Source organism: Eumetopias jubatus, unplaced genomic scaffold, assembly GCF_037043125.1.
Source record: "Eumetopias jubatus isolate StellerSeaLion01/CBP00866 unplaced genomic scaffold, mEumJub1_p1.0 scaffold_8, whole genome shotgun sequence".
Classification (NCBI taxonomy): Eukaryota; Metazoa; Chordata; class Mammalia; order Carnivora; family Otariidae; genus Eumetopias; species Eumetopias jubatus.
In genome coordinates, this window is record NW_028274814.1 from 54,653,337 (window position 1) to 54,671,272 (window position 17,936).

The following is a 17,936-nucleotide window of genomic DNA, read 5'->3' on the forward strand; positions in this document are numbered from 1 at the left end:
CTTTGAAGTTTGGGGTTGGTATGCTTGTTCAAATAGAAAAACTTCAAGCATGTTTACAAATTGACATGAAGAATGATGCATGAAGGGAATATCAGAAAGTAGAGGGATGTTGAAGTGGCACAATGAGAAGGTTTTAACAGCCAATAGCCTGGAACAAAAGTACAATTGGGAATTTTTTCCAAGGAAAGGAAGAGAGTAACTTCTTCATCTCGGGTAGGAGGCAAGGAAAAATATGAATGCAGTTATAGATAAATATGAATATGGAAGAGAAAAATGTGGAAGTTTCAATATTGTCTATGAAGGAAGAGTCAATACTCTTCTGATATACTGAGAATGAGAAATGTAGACTAGCATAAACCCAAAGGTGTATATCTTGTCTGTGTGCACTTTTAGAGGATTTTTGGAGTTGCTTCCAAATTTCACAGTTGACAGCATAAGTTTTGAAATCAGACATATCTGACTCTTCCATTTATTATTTGAATAACATTGGACAAACTTCCTTATCTATAAAATGGGGGTAATAACATTATGTGCCTTATGGAATAAAGTACTTATGAGAGTACTCAATAAAATTCTACCAATCATCTTTATCATTATTATCTTCTTCATCATAATTATATTAAGAGTTTAGAGTTTTCAGATTTTTTAATGCCAAACTATAAAAATTGATAAATTGATAATTTTATTTCAATTAAGCTTAAATAAGTTAAATTCACTTGTTAAAATTTATATGATAAATATTTCACAATTGAATAATGACATAGCTTGCAAAGCACTTTCATAATATATTATATGATTTGTTCTATAAAACAACCTCTTTAATATTATTACCAACATTTACAATTTCCTCCATTTTACTGATCCCCATTTTACAGATGAAGAAATTGAAAGCCCATTTGTCTATTCATTTACTCAATGGAATTTACTGATGGCTTACTCATGTAAGGTACTTCATTTAGCACTAGAACTAGCATAATGCACAAAATTGCGTCTTTTAAAGATCATTCTGGCTTCTGAGTGAAGCATATATTTGGTGAGACAAGCAAAAGTAAATGAGGGACAGTTAGGAAGCTATGGAAGTAGTCTAAGTGTCAGAAGATAGGAAATAAGCCTTAGAAGTGTGGTAGTGGTAATGAAATAAAATGAACAGAATCAGAACATTTAAGAGTAAAAGTGACAGGATTGAATGAGGAAGGACAGTGAAAAAGGAGGGTGTCAAAGATAACTTCTAGGTTTCTGTATAATGCAAGTGAGTGGAAAATAGAAACATCCACTAAGATGGACACTCTGGGTAACAAATAGATTTTAGAAGAAGAACCCTGCCATTCAAGTTGGGGTAGGTTGGCTTTGACATGTACTTGAGATGGCTGGTGATGGTTCAAGGAAGAAATCTAAGCTAGAGATCCCAATTTGGAAATCATCCACAGAAAGATGGGAATTAAGTTAAGGGTATAGATAAATTTGCTTAGAGAGAAAGTGTAAGATGGGAAAAGAAGACCCTTCATATTTAAACTCAAAACCCCTTATTCTTTTTCATAACGTCATGCTGCTTTTGCATGTAATGTTGAATCCATCCAAACACAAAATTTCTGGGGCACCTGGGTGGCTCAGTTGGTTAGGCATCTGCCTTCAGTTCAGGTCATGATCCCAGGGTCCCGAGATCGAGCCTCTCATTGGGCTCCCTGCTTGGAGGGAAGTCGGCTTTTCCCTCTCCCTCTGCCCCTTCCCCCTGCTCATGCTCTCTTTCTCTCAAACAAATAAATAAAATTAAAAAAAAAAACACACAAAATTTCTATGTGGTGCCTCCAGTATACCACTTGCTTTATGTGGTGCCTTTCTAAGCTTGTCTGTATGTAAAATCAAAGTGTAATCATATAGAAGAACAAAATCAGTAACTTTAACTCTTTAATTATGAAAAAGTCTAATTAATACCATAAATATATAGTTAATTCTCAATTTCTATATGCAAATCCATGGGCTATCCATCAAGAAATATCTCTGCACAGTTCCTAATATCTCTTTGGATCATTCTTATTTCTACTGGGTTATTACTGGACCAATGTCCTAGTCCAATTAGACAAATTATATTACTCACTATTATGTCTCTATTGATCATTTAGAATGCCATAAAATAAATAATACATTCAAGCTCATCTTGTGGATTTCATATAAGTCTCTATGATAATATTTAGTCAAAAGAGAAAAAGGCCTTCCTAGAAGTACTACAGAAAGCCTGTTGGCCTAGTATTTTGGATATTTGGATTCTAGTTTCAGTGCCACCAACAGATGGCCTTGGGCAAACAGCTCAAACTCTGACTTTTAGTTTTTTCATCTGTATAATCAGGAGATTGATCCAGGTCTCCAAGTTTCCTTGAGTTCTAATATTCTGTAAACATGTGAAAATCCTTGAAAGAACATGAATTATTCAGTGGGTAGAGGTTTACAATCATCTTAAAGAATCCTTATTCCCCACTTCCCCTAGAAAGAAATTTCTTCTGTCATATCTCATCATTTTTAGTACTAGAAAAGTAACAAATATATTCGTTGACATTTTTCTTCCAAGCTGATGCTGAGTGTGTCATCAGACTCAAAACCTGCTGGAGAAACTGTTCTGCACTTCTGATAGTTTTCTAATTCTAACCTGACATTGGGGCTTTTAACTATGAATAGCCTCATGGCATTCTGCATGAATTCTTACTGTGTATTCCAAAGTCTGACAGTTCTCTAACACTTAAATTTGATCTCAAATTTCTTTGCTTTTCATTTTACCCAAAGTTGCCTTTCTTAAGGGTTGACATTTGTTACATTGCATTTGGCTTTTACCCATCACTTCAAAGTTTTTTGAGTAAGATATTGACCCTGTATCATTTTTCAAACTAGAAAAAGAAGAACAAAAGAGAAAAACGATGATATGGGGAGAAAATAAGAAAGGAATAGAAATGACCAAAAAACAAGTCAAGTGGAAGAAGTTGAAAGGTGTATTTTTCTGTTGAAATTTCATTCCATGATGCCACTGGCCCTGTTGAAGGTTGTCTGGATCCTTGGTGATGTTCCTTTCGTCCTCTGAGAAGAGTTGTAAATGATTGAGAGGAGAGAAGAGGAATGATGATCCCCAAATCTGAGCGTTGGTCTGTGATTTCAAAGCCAGTTTGTCATTCAGGGAAAAGATAAGTTGATGGCTGCTGTCTTCAAAACAGACCACAAGTGCAGATTCCTTAATGTATGGCCCCACAACAATAACACATGTCAAAACTACATTCTCAAAACTAGATTTGCAGTCACCACGATGCTAATAGGGGTGTTGCAAGGTCTAGACTATTTCCATAATAACTCTAATATGTCACTTGCCTCTGTCACATGTACTCACTTATGGGTGTAGAGTGTTTTCAGACATGCAGTATTGCATCAGATTTAATACAGAAAGAGATAGGGGAATCTAGTTGTCTTCTATTAAGCCAGACATTATAGATACTTGTCAAAATCTAAAAAAGTATCATTCTTCTCTCTAAATATTTTCTTTGTTTTTGAAAATATATCTGTTTTTCATAGGAATATATTGTTCATGTTAACATGTAATGGGGTAATTGATGTTATCTTAAATGAATTGATAAATATTTCTTAAATGTCCTGGGTTTGTTTCTAATATGGCAATTCTTGATAGATATAACTCACATAAACAAAAATTCTTTGGAATCTTCCATAATTTTTAAGAGTGTTAAAAGGGTCTTAAGACCAAAAATAGGAGAACCTCTGTTGCACAGCAACTTAAACACTGGGCAGTTCCTACTTCTACATTCAGCTAAAGAGTTATCTAAATACTTGATACTCTTCCTTTCCTGCCCAGGTAAGGATTACTATTCCATCTTAATCCTCTGCTTAACCATAAATTTTGCGTTTACACTGTTGGCAAAATACAGAGTTGATATTTCACTAAAGTTCCTTTGAAAATGTTTATCTTGAAGTTGCTTTCATTTTACTTAATTTTTTCACCTTTGAGTTTTTTAGCCACATGTCTTTAGTTTCCTTTTATTAACTTTTACAACTCTAGTCTTCAAGGAGTTTTTTCTTTGTGTCTAAATGAACTTATTGGACAAAAAACTATATGCAATTTTTAAATATTTCCTTAACAATTATTGTACAGAGTTATATTTATCTTAGCTGTGGTACTATGTCCTTTTACAGATGCCAAAGACTCAATTGTTAGCTCAAATTAGAGGAAACTAAGGCCTGCATCGATAAGAATCACTGCTCATGAAACTCATATAAAACTGAATAGTAAGCCAGTGTAATGTTTTGCTTTTGACCCAAATTGGTTTTGCTCTCTATTCAGACATGCTTGGAAAGTAAATTAATAACCTAAAGTTACTTAAATGGACAATTAAAATGATAAATAACCTTAAAGAAGTGATTATTTCACATGAACTCTTGCTACACCTAATTTTAAAAATTCATAATAAATAAAATTTCCTCACCTTACATGATCTTCTCTCCAACAAGTCATAGAATTTTACTGACCTTGTATCTTTTTAATATCTCAAATCCGATAGAGTGCCATTTATTACATTATAAATGATTTATTTTCTGAATGATTATAAGAAAGCTTCTTACGAATTTAAGTAAATGAGGTCCTCGTTAATATCAGCCTAATGAAACTTCTAATGATACTTTCATTTCTTCCACAGACTCAAGGTATAATGCCCATGCCTCTAATAATTAGTAGTCCCAAGATTAGCAGAATCACTAGAGAGTGGCTCCTGGTTTATTATTGGCAGGAATTATATTTATTTTTCAAGCAAGTCAGGTCACTGGAGAGTACAAAACCTGGCTTGTGGAAAATTTGAAATAGGTTGCAGTTCTTCTGCCACATATGACATTTCAGTCTGTAAATATCACATGACATTCAGAAAATATGGGTAGCACTCACCTCATTGAGGAATGCATTACTGAGCATGAAATGCCAATAACTATATCCCAAGAGAATGTTTAAACAATTTCAGACAACATCACAGGGAAGAAATGCCAAGATTTGTGGAACGTGTTTGTCCATTGATCTTTGCCTGCATTCAGGGCCCTAGAAAGGTATTAAGCAGAATTTCTCCAGAGGCAGAGATCCCTATTTGGACCTATTATGCTAAAAGAATATTTTAAGTCAACCAAAAAAATATAATACTTGTTCTTTTACACAATGATGTTTATTCTTAAAGGGACATATGATTTGGAGCTTTTTTCTAGTGCTGGTAATGAACTTGCACTTATTCATATATATTCATAATTAGTTATATGAGCCTTACTTTTTAAAATCATTATATTTTAGTAACCAATGAAACTTTCATATAAAAAGTTGGAAAAACTTTAAAAATTAAGCTTAAAAAAGAAAACTAAAATCATCCATGATATTATCACTCGGATATTTATTATTAATATTTTTAATATTCTCATCTTTTTGTCAAGCTTATGGAAAAATATGCACATTTTTAAATGGTATTATACTGCATATATTTTTCATTATATTTTCATGTCACTTAATATTCTTTTAATATTTTTAGACTGCATGTATTCTATTATATGGTCATAGCTTATTTAACTTGAATTTTAGACATTTATGTTATTTGCAATTACATATATCCTCACATATATCTCTGATTATCTTTTTAGGATAAATTCCCAGAAGTAGATCATTAGATCAAGGAATAATCAAATTTTAAAGATTTTTTAAAAATACATGTTGCTATATATTGCCATATGTATGAAGGGACACATTTCCCAGGAGCTTCACTAACACTGCCAACGTCTCTCTTAATGTGGCCAACTCTTCCTAAAATAATCAAATGAGAGTTATATTTGGATATGCTTTACTGTTGTTAGGCCTTAGTCACATCTCAGGATGTCATGTGGTTAGTCTCTTAGCATTTTCTCTTCCAATTTCTTCCTAAACTTCATGTAAGAGTAGTGAATAAAAAGATCCATTCTTTTCCATTAATGTGTAAAAATGTTCTTCCTAACAGTTTCACATATTAATACAAGTATATAATTTTTCTTTTGGGCTGTACAGATGTAACTAATGTTTGTTCTCCTATTCCTGAAGGAGTCTGAAAAAAAATAATACATCATCCTTCTTTTTTATTACCTTCAGATTTGTTTTTCTCTCACCCTTTTGACAGAGGAAACAAATTTTAAAAACCTGGACTTACATAAATGGTATTTTTGAGTTAAATCTATTGCTACCAATATAAATTATTTCAGAGCGCAGCAAGAAATAAAATGGGCTCAATAGTATGATTTTTCTCATTATTATCATCACGATCAATCCCTTTTTATTAGTGACCCAATATGTACAGAGCATGGTGCTAAATCCTAAGAATTAAAAAAAAAAGATAGAACAATTCTTCAGTTGATTTATTCACTAGTTGAAGAATGATATATATAAAAAATGATAAATTCTAATAAACACTAGCATATCTTAATTGCCCAATGGAGTCAGCCAGTCAATGCCCTTGGAGTTCAGAGACGTGATTAGTAAAGATTGGGATAGTCACCTTTAAGAGGATTTGATCCACAGGCGCCTGGGTGGTGCAGTTGGTTGAGCGACTGCCTTCAGCTCAGGTCATGATTTCAGAGTCCTAGGATCGAGTCCCGCATCGGGCTCCCTGCTTAGCGGGGAGTCTGCTTCTCCCTCTGACCCTCTTCCCTCTTGTGCTGTCTCTCTCTCTCTCAAATAAATAAATGAAATCTTTAGAAAACAAAAGAGGATTTGATCCACATTTTGAAGTAAGACTGGAAATTTAACAAGAAAAGAGAAGTTCTTCCAAGTGGGGGTAACAGAGCTCACAAAGGTGAGAATGCACATGACATTTTCAGAAGAAAATAACCAGTAAGCCAAAGCAGTTTATTCAGTATTACAGTAAGAGAAAAATCTGGTGTTCATCTAGCCTTGGCTATCTAGATAAACAGTATGGGCCTAAGAGAGGTACATTGGAAATAGAAAACCATTTCATGTTTTATGAGAAATGAATTTAGAAATTTAGGGAAATTTATAAGGTATTACTATGAAAAATGTTAGTACCAGCATGAGATAATTATGGCCTAGACTAGCTAGTTGCTGAAGAAACTAAAAACAAGCATAATGCTAGAGTACCATTAGGATGAAAAAAGCTAACTGAACTTGGCAACTGATTAGATATAAAGATAAGAGACTACTAAGAACTTATTATTCAGCTGTGCTTGTATCAGGGATTCATAATGAATGAGGCTGCCTTCAACCAAGTACATAATATAGAATCCCACTGAGAAGGCTGAGATAAATTCTACAGGGGGCTACCAAGTAGCTGGAACAGCTTCCCAAGTAAATTGGTCCTTGAGTTTTGACTTCAAAGATGAATTGAATTTTGCCAGATGGGAAAGGGGGGGACAGATCAATGAAGAGGGCAAAAGAGGGGGAAAATATGACTCAAAATTTTAGACCTACATTATTGGAGAAATATAATAACACAGACCAAAAGAGGAAAGTCTAGCAGTAGAGATGTTTTAGGTGGAAAGATAATTCAGTTTAGACATTCTGCAAACATATGTGTAGAGCATATTCACCAATCTGGAGGCATCTGGGACACATCCATGAACAAAACAGGCAAAAATTTTCTGCTTTCATGGAGTTTACATTCTAGTATTTGGAAATAAATACATAATTAGAGGTATAGTGTTCACCAAAGAGTTTTGTTTTATTGTGATGTTTGTTTCTATTTGCTTTCTCTATTGTCATTTATATCAATAAGATAAAATAAGCACAAAAGAAAACATGGGTGACTAGTATCCGACTTAAGTCATCACTTAGGCAGGAAAATGTTCCGAGTAACTATTCCCTCTAAGACTTGAAACTGTCCTCAAACTGACCTTGATGTCTACAGGCTTCAGATAAATGGCTTAGTAATTGAGAGCAATAAATTAGAATCAATCACATTTAGTTAGGAGAAAGTAGTCTCTGCGCTAAAACAAGTTGACCTTCTTCTAGCTTTGCATTTTTATTGCACCCTTTCTGCTCTCCACCTGTGCTTGATGCTATGCTGGGATCTTCTGATTTTAGCGGTACTTCAGGAGATGTGTCTGGACTATAGTTTTCTTACCAGGTCTTACTGCTAGATTGTTCAAGGGAGAAAATTATTGGAAAAGTATTCACTGGTCAGAAATAAGGGTTTTGAGTGACTAACCAAGGAAGTGAAATTTTTGTTGCAATTAAAATGCTCAGTTTAATTTAAAAAATATGTAAAACATTACATTTAAGCATTACATTTCAAACTGCTATCAAAGACAGTTGAGAGATACTGAGTGATACCAGTTTTCCTTTTCACTGTAACTGCATAGAATTCATTTCACCCTTCAATAACCTGATATGCTGAAGAGACTGGACATTAAAGACTTTAAAGTTTCCTGACCTCCTTAGTATTAAGAGAGCTCTCACCTGATTGGTTGAAAGCATTCAGTTTGTTTCCATGCAAAAGGATTTTTGACTTTTGTTTGTTTATTTATTTCCTTGTTTTTTAATCAGTTTCAGTTACTATAAGTAGTTCCTTCAAGTTTTAAATTATGCATATCAACATTTTCTGAAAACTTGTTTATTTAAAATTAATTGTTCTTACAAAAGCCCCAGTTATATCTAATAATGTCAAAGCAGTATGTCAAAAGCATGTCAAAATGGTGTGGTGCTGAAAGTTATCTCTAGGCACTTCCCAGGAGCTTGGAGATAATTGAATCTAATTCTTCTGGTGGAACAAGATGATGGCAGCCTGAAGAGCCCATTTGAGGATTAATTGTTTTGGGGATAGATATTCAAATGCTAAATACTTTCATAAATTTAGTTCAGTAACAAACATTTATTAAGTGTCTAATGGGTGCTAAATCTTAAAACAGACATATGCAATCCAAAAATGAATAAGGCACAATTACCCTCAAGACCTTCATATCCTGGTAAGATTTAGTTTTATTAAATTATTTTTTTGTTAGATTTCTGGTTTTTCATTACGATCTGTCCAAAACGCCTTTAAATATATTATATCCTACTTTTAATCATATAAACCATCAGGTCTCTAGCTGGTAATAATTTACTTAACAAATGCATGGCTAAATAATAAGCCAAGATTTCCATACACTTTAGAAAAGATTTTAGATATCCTACAATCCTTTATCGACAAGCTCGTAATTTCTGACTTAAACCCAAGTTTCCAAAATTGAGTTGAAAAGACTTTTTATTGCAGTCCACATGAGAGTACAGAATGTGGAAAAATAATAATTTGGTGCTAATAATCATCTTAATTGATAGTGAGATTATGATTTTATCTTCTGTGCCAGGGATGGAATTCATTCTCTCTTCTCCCTGACATTTCTCATGGATTACTCCATACCATTAATCGCTTAATAGATATAATTATTTTGTATTAGTTTTCCAGATCAAGAAATTCGTAAAGTGGCAGTTCAACAATTAGACAACCTCTTGAATGATGAACTACTGGAACATCTCCCACAGCTAGTTCAGGTAAGAACAGCAGAGTTTCCAAAGGATTCTAGAATTTTAACTAATAATCCTTTAAAAAGAGTTTCCAATAAGTCAACAGTAGGCTACCTAAAGTGGTACTGTAATTTGGCAAGCCAGGGACTAAATTATAGCTCATGTGTCAACACGGGTAACATAGACATTCTTTAGCCCAAACTGGTAGTTACAAAAAAGGTCTATAAGAGCCAAAGGGGACATTTTTTTAAATTATTATTATTTAGAATTGGGGGAAAAAATAGAAATGCTGGTGATAAAATCTTTTCACCTAACTATGTAGAACAATTAAAATTAAATTAATGTTATTTAGAAAATAGTCTTTTGCTAGGCAGCTCCTCATAATATATGTGTTTCTTGCCTTTCCCTTAGAACATTCTAACATTGATTATAAATCTATAAAAGAGGTTTTGTAAGATAATACCTGAATTCTGCCAACAGATACTGCATTTTAGCCACAACATTAAATATCACAATAATGTGGCCAAATAAATAAAATATAGATATATGAGCAAACACTGATTTAGTCTGAATATTTTGAAACATAAACAACCATACACCTTGCAAATGACCATGTAAATGATTGAATATCCAAACTACAAATAATGTTGTTTTCCCAAATTGACTATGTAATGAGGACTGAATAGGTAGTTCTAATAGAGTGGTCTTTATGTTTTTCGTTTTTTGTTTTGTTTTTTAACTCCGATGTTTTCTTACCTGAAAGGTCAGGTTGTAATTACAAGCTATTTTAAATGCCAGGTGCCTCAGTTTTTGAACTGAGAACTTTTTTAAAACAGTTTTTGTTTATTTGAGAGAGAGAGAAAGAGCACAAGAGGGGTGGAGGGGGAAGGGGCAGATGGAGAAGCAGACTCCCCACTGAGCACAGAGCCTGATGTGGGGCTCGGATCATGACATGAGCTGAAGTCAGACACTTAACCTCTTAACCAACTGAGCTACCCAAGTGCCCCTAGGACAGAGAACTTTGAGGCTAATGGGGGAAACCCCTATCAGTGACTGGAATACCATATTGCTTTGCACATGGAATATGCATTTCTCCAAAGGACTCCTAAAGCGAAAGCTGGTTCAGAAATAGCTATACCATATAGTTACTCTTACCAGTTTTTATAGTTGTGATTTTTCTGTACTTATCAGGATAGCGTAGTGAAAATAAAAATTAATCAGACTTGTAGGAACACTATTCATCTCATGATTCATGAGTATTGGCAGCATGCTCTAGCTAACCTAAATCAAAAAAGTAAGTTTTTACAAAATTTTATATATACTAAGCCCATTTGAAAACAGCAGTCTGGAATAAATAAGCAATACACTTGGCACCAGGAAAATCGCTGAGAGCCATATATCTGCAAATCCAAATTCATATGACAAGGTGTACACAAAATCCAACAAAGCAAATACACAGAAGTAAAATTAGGAAGTGTTGCAACGACTCCCTAATTAAAAATGAAGATTATAAAATGTTTTGAGATGGAGAGAAATGACTCAAAAATAAATAAAACTGAGAAGAATTTTCAAAACATTTATTATAGAATTTTCCCTTAAGCTTCTATGTTCTTCCCGACTTTAAAACTTTAAACACATAAAAACTTTTGAAATGCAAAAAATTCTACCCTATTGATTATTTTCTTGAAGTATGTTATTTTGTTATGTATTATATTATTAGAATTATGCAGGATGTATTAAAGAAATAAGACAGGACTCTAAGACCATAACAAAAACAGAACATATTGTTCATAGCCAGAAAGCAATTAAGACACAGACCCAGAGGTTATGGCAAACCACAAGTCAACACTGTGTGGGTGGGTTCTAAGAACAGTTCATAATAATGCAGTGTACACCAGAAATATTGCCTGCCTCCTAGATGGTGAGGTAGGACTTAGGGGGAAATTATGCCAGTGCACAGAGTGATGTAGGGAGTTTGGAAACAAGTGAAGCAATTTAAGAGCAACAAGTAGTTAATCAAGAAGAAATAATGGGGAAATCTAAAAAGAAAGCTAAAAAGACAAGCATGGAAGTAAATTCTAAGACATCTCTCTCTTGCTTATGTGCTCATATGATATGCTATTAGGGCATCAACCCAACTTATGACCTGGTCAGCCCAGTATTAGCAAGTAAGTGAAAGCAAGCCATGGCTGCAACTTAAGAGAACATACATTATGGTCTTTATACATTCAGACAGCATTAAGAGTTTATGCAAATTTGCTGAAATCATCTTTGGCACTCTTATACCTTAGGAATTCATAAACTTTCCCATCCTTGAGTATGGTCAGCATATTGAAGTATTTCTTCAGGTGTGTATGTGAATGTGTGTTGTGCCCACTTTTGTCTGTTGTCTGTACTGTGGTATAAAACCTGGCTTAAACTCCGTGTGTGTGCGTGCGTGTGTGTGTATGTGTGTATGTGTGTGACTTAAATGGCTATTGAGCAAATAAATAGAAGTTTTGCTTCTTAAACAGGGATGGAAATTTTTATGAAGAGAGCCTGGTTTTCATTTTCATATATATTTATATTTCTGGGATGATGATGGGGCCCAGGTACTTCCTGTGGACAGTGAAGCCCCTGCAGAGTACCTAATCTGAATTAGGTCCATGAGGATATCAGGAGCTGCCATTACTGTCTGTATGTTCCACCAGGTTAGGTATCCTAGAAAATCCTAAAGAGCTGTTCAGAGACAATGAGGGAAAGGATTTGGGGAGGGGTGAGCTAGGCTGGCACCAATCAGCTCTGAAACCTCTAAGTAAAGTTTCAGATTCTGCAGGGTAATAGTGATGTATCAGTTGGTGATTTCAGTTAAGGCTTTGAATGTGCATTAATTTCATTCCACAAAGAAAAGAAGTATCTACTATTTAATAATGCCATTTTTATATCTAGGACACTAATCATACTATGTATTTTTGTATGTGCCAGGATTCTCCTCCTAGGCATGGTTGAACTCCACCAACCATCTGCCCTTATTTATTATCCTGTGATACTAAAGCATAAATAAGAAAGAGACTACACAAATCCAAATTGTGATGTGTGTGCTATGTTATTATACACCAGCTAATAAGGTTATCTTATAATAATATATCAAATATATTCAAATATCAAATATAATTTTAACATTTTGTTAAAATGTTTATGCTGTTTTCCTTTGTCTTTTCATAACCCTCTTAAGTCCCTTTGTATTTTGCTAGAATTTTGTTACTAAGAAGAGTAAATTAATTATATCTCTTACTTCAGGCTGTCAAGTTTGAATGGAACCTTGAAAGTCCTCTGGTACAATTCCTATTGCACCGTTCATTGCAAAGCATCCAGATAGCCCATCGTCTTTACTGGTAAGATTAACTAAAATAGGATAGGATGTCTTTTTTTGTTGTCAACTTCTCTCTGTGGGACAGCATTAGAAGAAGTAGAAGATTTCTTACCTTGTAATTGATATAAACCTCCAATTAAAGTTCAGCCAAAATCAAGTCTTTGTCAAGGTTATTTTTATTGATGAGTATAATTTAACTGTCATCATCTTCAAAATCTTCCTTTTGTACAGTGGCTGCTGTTTAAATCTAATCAGAATTTTAAATTTGGATGATATCTTTCCTATAGCTTTATTATTTTTTTTAAGAGAGAGGGAGCGAGTGCATGCACTCACATATGTATGGCAGACAACATCTACTAGCTTTAATTGCTAGGGAAGAACTTTAATTAATAGGGAAAAAGAGAATCTCATTTTTTAGTATGTTTTTCTGCTTAAAGAAATGTAACTCATGTTGACATCACTCTTCCCACGAAAATAACTCAAGCATTTCATAGCAAAGTAGAGATACAAGGAATTGTTAGCCACCAATGTTTATTTTGATGTTCATTTTCTTCTCAAATGTCTAATATAAAAAGCAGAACATTTTCCTCTTCTATGTCAGTATAGGGAAGCATCACACACATGACTAGCCCTGGGCCCTTCACTGAATGGACTCTTTCACCAAGCTTTGAATGAAGTCTTATTCTCCCCAGTTTTTCAATCAGCTACTACCTTGCTAAGGGAACTTAAGTGGATACATTTTGTGGTCTTTTGCTCTCACAGTAAAACTAGGACTAAATTACCAGGGCCCAGCTGTGCACATGCAGACTTGTGACAGAAGGGGGCAGAAGAGGGCTGCTTGAACTGTCAAACTTGATGCCAAACCAGAGATGGCAAGGCTAAAGCAATTTCAGGAGATTGACCCAATCAGGTATTAGGCAATTGATATCACTGGTGAAATCAAAACTGGATTGGAGAGAGAATATGAGAAGTCAGGGACTAACCTAAATCAGGAATTAGGGCCCCAAAGAACAATTTGTTGCGGTAGTGTCTGCTGGTCCTGAATGACTTAAGGCAATGGTATTTCGGACACCACAAGGCCTTTCCAAGGTGGCAATGGCATTAAAGGACCAAATCCTATGAGCTTTAAGATACCACTCATAAAATTGAGATGATGCAAAATCTTCCCATTCATTTTCTGAACGCTCTGTCCTAAACTTTCCTTATCTAGAATTTTGGGGCAATTTCTCAAATCAAGGACTACTGTAAATAAAGCAACATAATGTGGAAATTTTGCATCTTGTGATTGAAGTCACCTGTCCCTCTCATCCTTTCTTTCTTTTTTTTTTTGAAAGAGAACTTTTTATTACTTTTATGTACAGAAAATTCAACAGTGTCCACTCAGCCTAGTTTGGTGGCACTTTAGTTTTTGCCTTTTCCAGTTTGGCGACGCAAGCCATCGACTTTGGATGCAGGACGTTGCTTCCCTAGTGGCAGGGGATCTCATCATATCTGTCATTGTAATTGGTCCTAATGGCTGCCACCAGCTTAGCCAGAGCTGCTTTGTCTTCCCAGTTAACCTGTGTGAAGACGACAGTGGTGCAGGTCTCCCTGTGGCCCAGACCCGAAGCTGGCCTCCCTCTCATCCTTTCTCCTAAATATGGCTTACCTGATGCCTAAAATTCTATTATCAGTGAGTCACTACTTTAGGTTAAGCATTGTTCCCTCCCAGAATTTTTTTTCTAATGTGGAAATAGATATATTCAGAACATAATGCTTATGATGAATTAGATGATCATTTGTTCATTTATGTGACAAACCTTGAGATACTAGACACTGTTGAACTATTAAGGATAAAGCAGAATAGCCCTTTGCCTAAACAAGCTCACAAGCTAACAACAGCTAACAGCCAGGCAGCAGGGAAGATCCACTGGCTGTATGAAGGGGAAAACTGACCACAAATCCTGTCCACTTTATGGTGATCCATCCCAAATACAACCACAAAATAGAGAGGCAAGGCTGGCCATCAAATAAATAAAAAAGCCTAAACATGCACTCCAATTCTGCCAGAGTTACATACCAATGAAGGCATACAAATGAATACACAGAGGAGGTCAATCCTTTCTCTACTTTGAGATCTGAAATATTCCCTGAAGAAAGAGTAAAGAGCTGTATTTCCAGTCATCACAGTGTAATAGAGCATGCATGATACAGAATCAATAGGTTTTAAAGCCTCTCCTTTACCTTCTAGAATCATTACATTACTACTAACTCACCTTTTACCTTCACAATGTAATGAATAATAAATTATTGCTTCACTCTTTTGTAAAGGAAAGATATGTCTTGCTGTCATTTAATATTGATCTCTTATAATCATCTTTCACCTTATTGTTCTCAGAAAAGTACACAGGATAAAGACTCTGCAATAGCAATTTGCTAAGCTAACAATAGCTATTCTCTACCTCAACCAAACTGAAAAAAAGTCATGGATATTTTTAAGAAAGTTTACATTTTATGCAATAATCTGTAAAATTCATTAGCATAGTATTCTAGTTAAGGCACAATATAGGAACAGCTGGGGGGGGGTTTTGTTTGTTTTATTTCTATTTTATGTGATAAGGGTTGTATATAGTTCTTTTAATAAAAAGACTTTTAAAAACAGAATGCAATTTTAAACTAATTTTATTATATCATTTGTGTTATTTCTTTTATTAAATACATGAAAATAGAATCTTACAATCTTATACAAAGTTCTACCTCAAATCAATGCAAAAGCCAGGAACAAAGCTCCACCTTAAATTTATCCCCAATTTAAATTATGCCCTCTTCAAATTCTTCTATTTTGTTAAAAAAAAAAAGTAAAGAGTTAAAAAAGTAAACATTTTGTGCATACATGCTGACCTCAAATGTTGGAACTTGCATCAGATCTGGCCTGTAGGAACTGAACTTTCTAATCCACTCTCCAGCAATTTTTCATTACAACAGCCACATGCAATTAGATCACTGCTTGCTTAGATGGTAATCTGGTATTCCTATAATAGTATCAGTCTTCCTCTGTCATAGTTTATGCTGGGGATTTGGGGTAAGTCCTTGAAAAACAGCATTATATTGCTTAATTATCATTGTTTCTCAATCATACTACAGCTTTACTTTAGCCAACAAAATATATGGTCAACAAAAAGGAAATCTATTTTTCCTTAATATGACCTTAATATTAGTAATTATCTTTGTCTTCTAATAATATTTGAATTTGGCCTCCAAAATAAATAGACTAATAAATACTCATAGAGTTATAGGATTTGGGAGTCAAATGGAACCTTGCAAATGCTATAGCATTTTTTTCTCACCCAGAAAGGGATTTCAACAAATTAAGTGACTCATCCAATGACAATCATCTAGCTAGCTAAAGAATTGAGATTAAAATTTTTTTTCATGGCATCTCATGCCCACTTCAGGTCTCTTTCCGATTCACCATCTACTTGTAAGAAAAGTACAACTTGAAGAATTCACAAAATGTTTGTTTTTCTATCAGTAATCAGGAACTCATTCAAGTAAACTAAAGTGGTGGCTTTTCCTTAACTTGAATGTAAAACTGAAGAAAAAACAATATCCCAAATTGAGATCTTTATATCTAATACTCAAAGTTTTTGCCATTAGGTGTCGGCATAATCCACAACTGCTGTCAATTATAATATTAATTAACAGATATGTGCAGGAAGCCCCCCCAAAATTGTATACTTGAAGGAATTTTGAGGGGAATAGTAGGTTTTTCACAGAGTTTTTCTTTTGTAGTTCCTGATTCATACCTAAAACACTAAATTTGTTCTCTTAGTTCTACTATTAAACCATGAGTGAAAGAAAACAATTCCTGAGTTATTTATTTAGTAGACTCAGTTTGTACTTATCTTCTACTACTTATTATATAAAACCAAGACTTTATGTTGTATAAAACCAAGACTCAGTTTTCTCAAAAACATATTTAATTAAGCCAGCAATACGCTAATGAAATTCAAGTCAACCCATTTTATCAAGTTAAATGAGTTAGAAAATAAATTCCTGTAGTCCAGGCCAGAACTTGGCAATAATAAAATGCAAGCAAAATCCATCTTTAGTTTCCTTCTACGTAAAAATACCCAGTAAGCAATTGGATATAGAAGCATAAAGAGCAGGAGAAAGATCTGGAATGGTAACAGAAAGGGAATGTATCAGCACATTGATATTACTTGCCAAGCTTCCACCTTATGGTTCATTCATCCCCTGAATTTGGAGTTCTCACCCAGATTCCTCATACCTGGATCCAGATTTTGAAAAAGAAGACCAGAGCATCATGTCAAAAGTATTTTCAGGGTCCAGGTCTAGAAAGGGCACATACCTCTTTTGCCTACATTCCATAGGTCAAAAGTCAGTAACAAGACCCCACCTACATGCAAGGGAAAATAGGAAAGCAGACCAGTGTGTGTGTGTGTGTGTGTGTGTGTATATATATATATACACAGAAGCAAAATACTGTTTGATCTGGTAAATCCAAAGCAGTGTCTGCCACAGAGGTAAAGCGATGTAGATGACTGAAGAAATTTGACCATCAAGTTGCCAAGAAAGAGGACATGGAAGGAAAACCAGTACTCAGTGTTACATATATTAATTGGCTTTCTTTTCAAAAACTAAGATTGATCTCAATAGACAAAAAAGACTATTTATTGCCTAACTACTTGAATAGAATCATCATTTTGGCAGACATTCTTTGAAAATATCTTTTGTCTAACAATTCTGTAAGTATTTCCAAGAGATTTAACCTATGGGTATATTTTTAAACCATTTTACCTAGATGGCTCATTATTAACTTATTTACCTAGCTATGGTGGACAACTGGTATCTTGGCCCAAGAGGTCCAAAACTGAATTAAATATCCCTACCCTCTCCTTGTCTTTCAATCCTTGTGCTCACTATGTCCAAACCTCCTTTTTTATATGCAATATCCTGGTTAACAGCCACTACCAAGATATCCAACACAGAAAATCTGGGAGACATTATTCTTATCGACAACCTTCCTCATATCAGTCTTTAAGACCTGACTATTGTTTCTCATAAATATGTCTTAAATTTGTCCCT

General features: G+C 34.4%; 1 protein-coding gene across 1 annotated transcript in view; it reads left to right on the forward strand.

Annotated features, from left to right (window-relative positions):
• Positions 1 to 17,936, forward strand: part of PIK3C2G (phosphatidylinositol-4-phosphate 3-kinase catalytic subunit type 2 gamma) — a 344,412-nt gene that overhangs the window by 125,828 nt on the left and 200,648 nt on the right. The window contains 2 exon segments of the mRNA XM_088025563.1: positions 9,430 to 9,523; positions 12,776 to 12,870. Of these exon segments, the coding sequence (XP_087881689.1) occupies positions 9,430 to 9,523; positions 12,776 to 12,870 (189 nt within the window).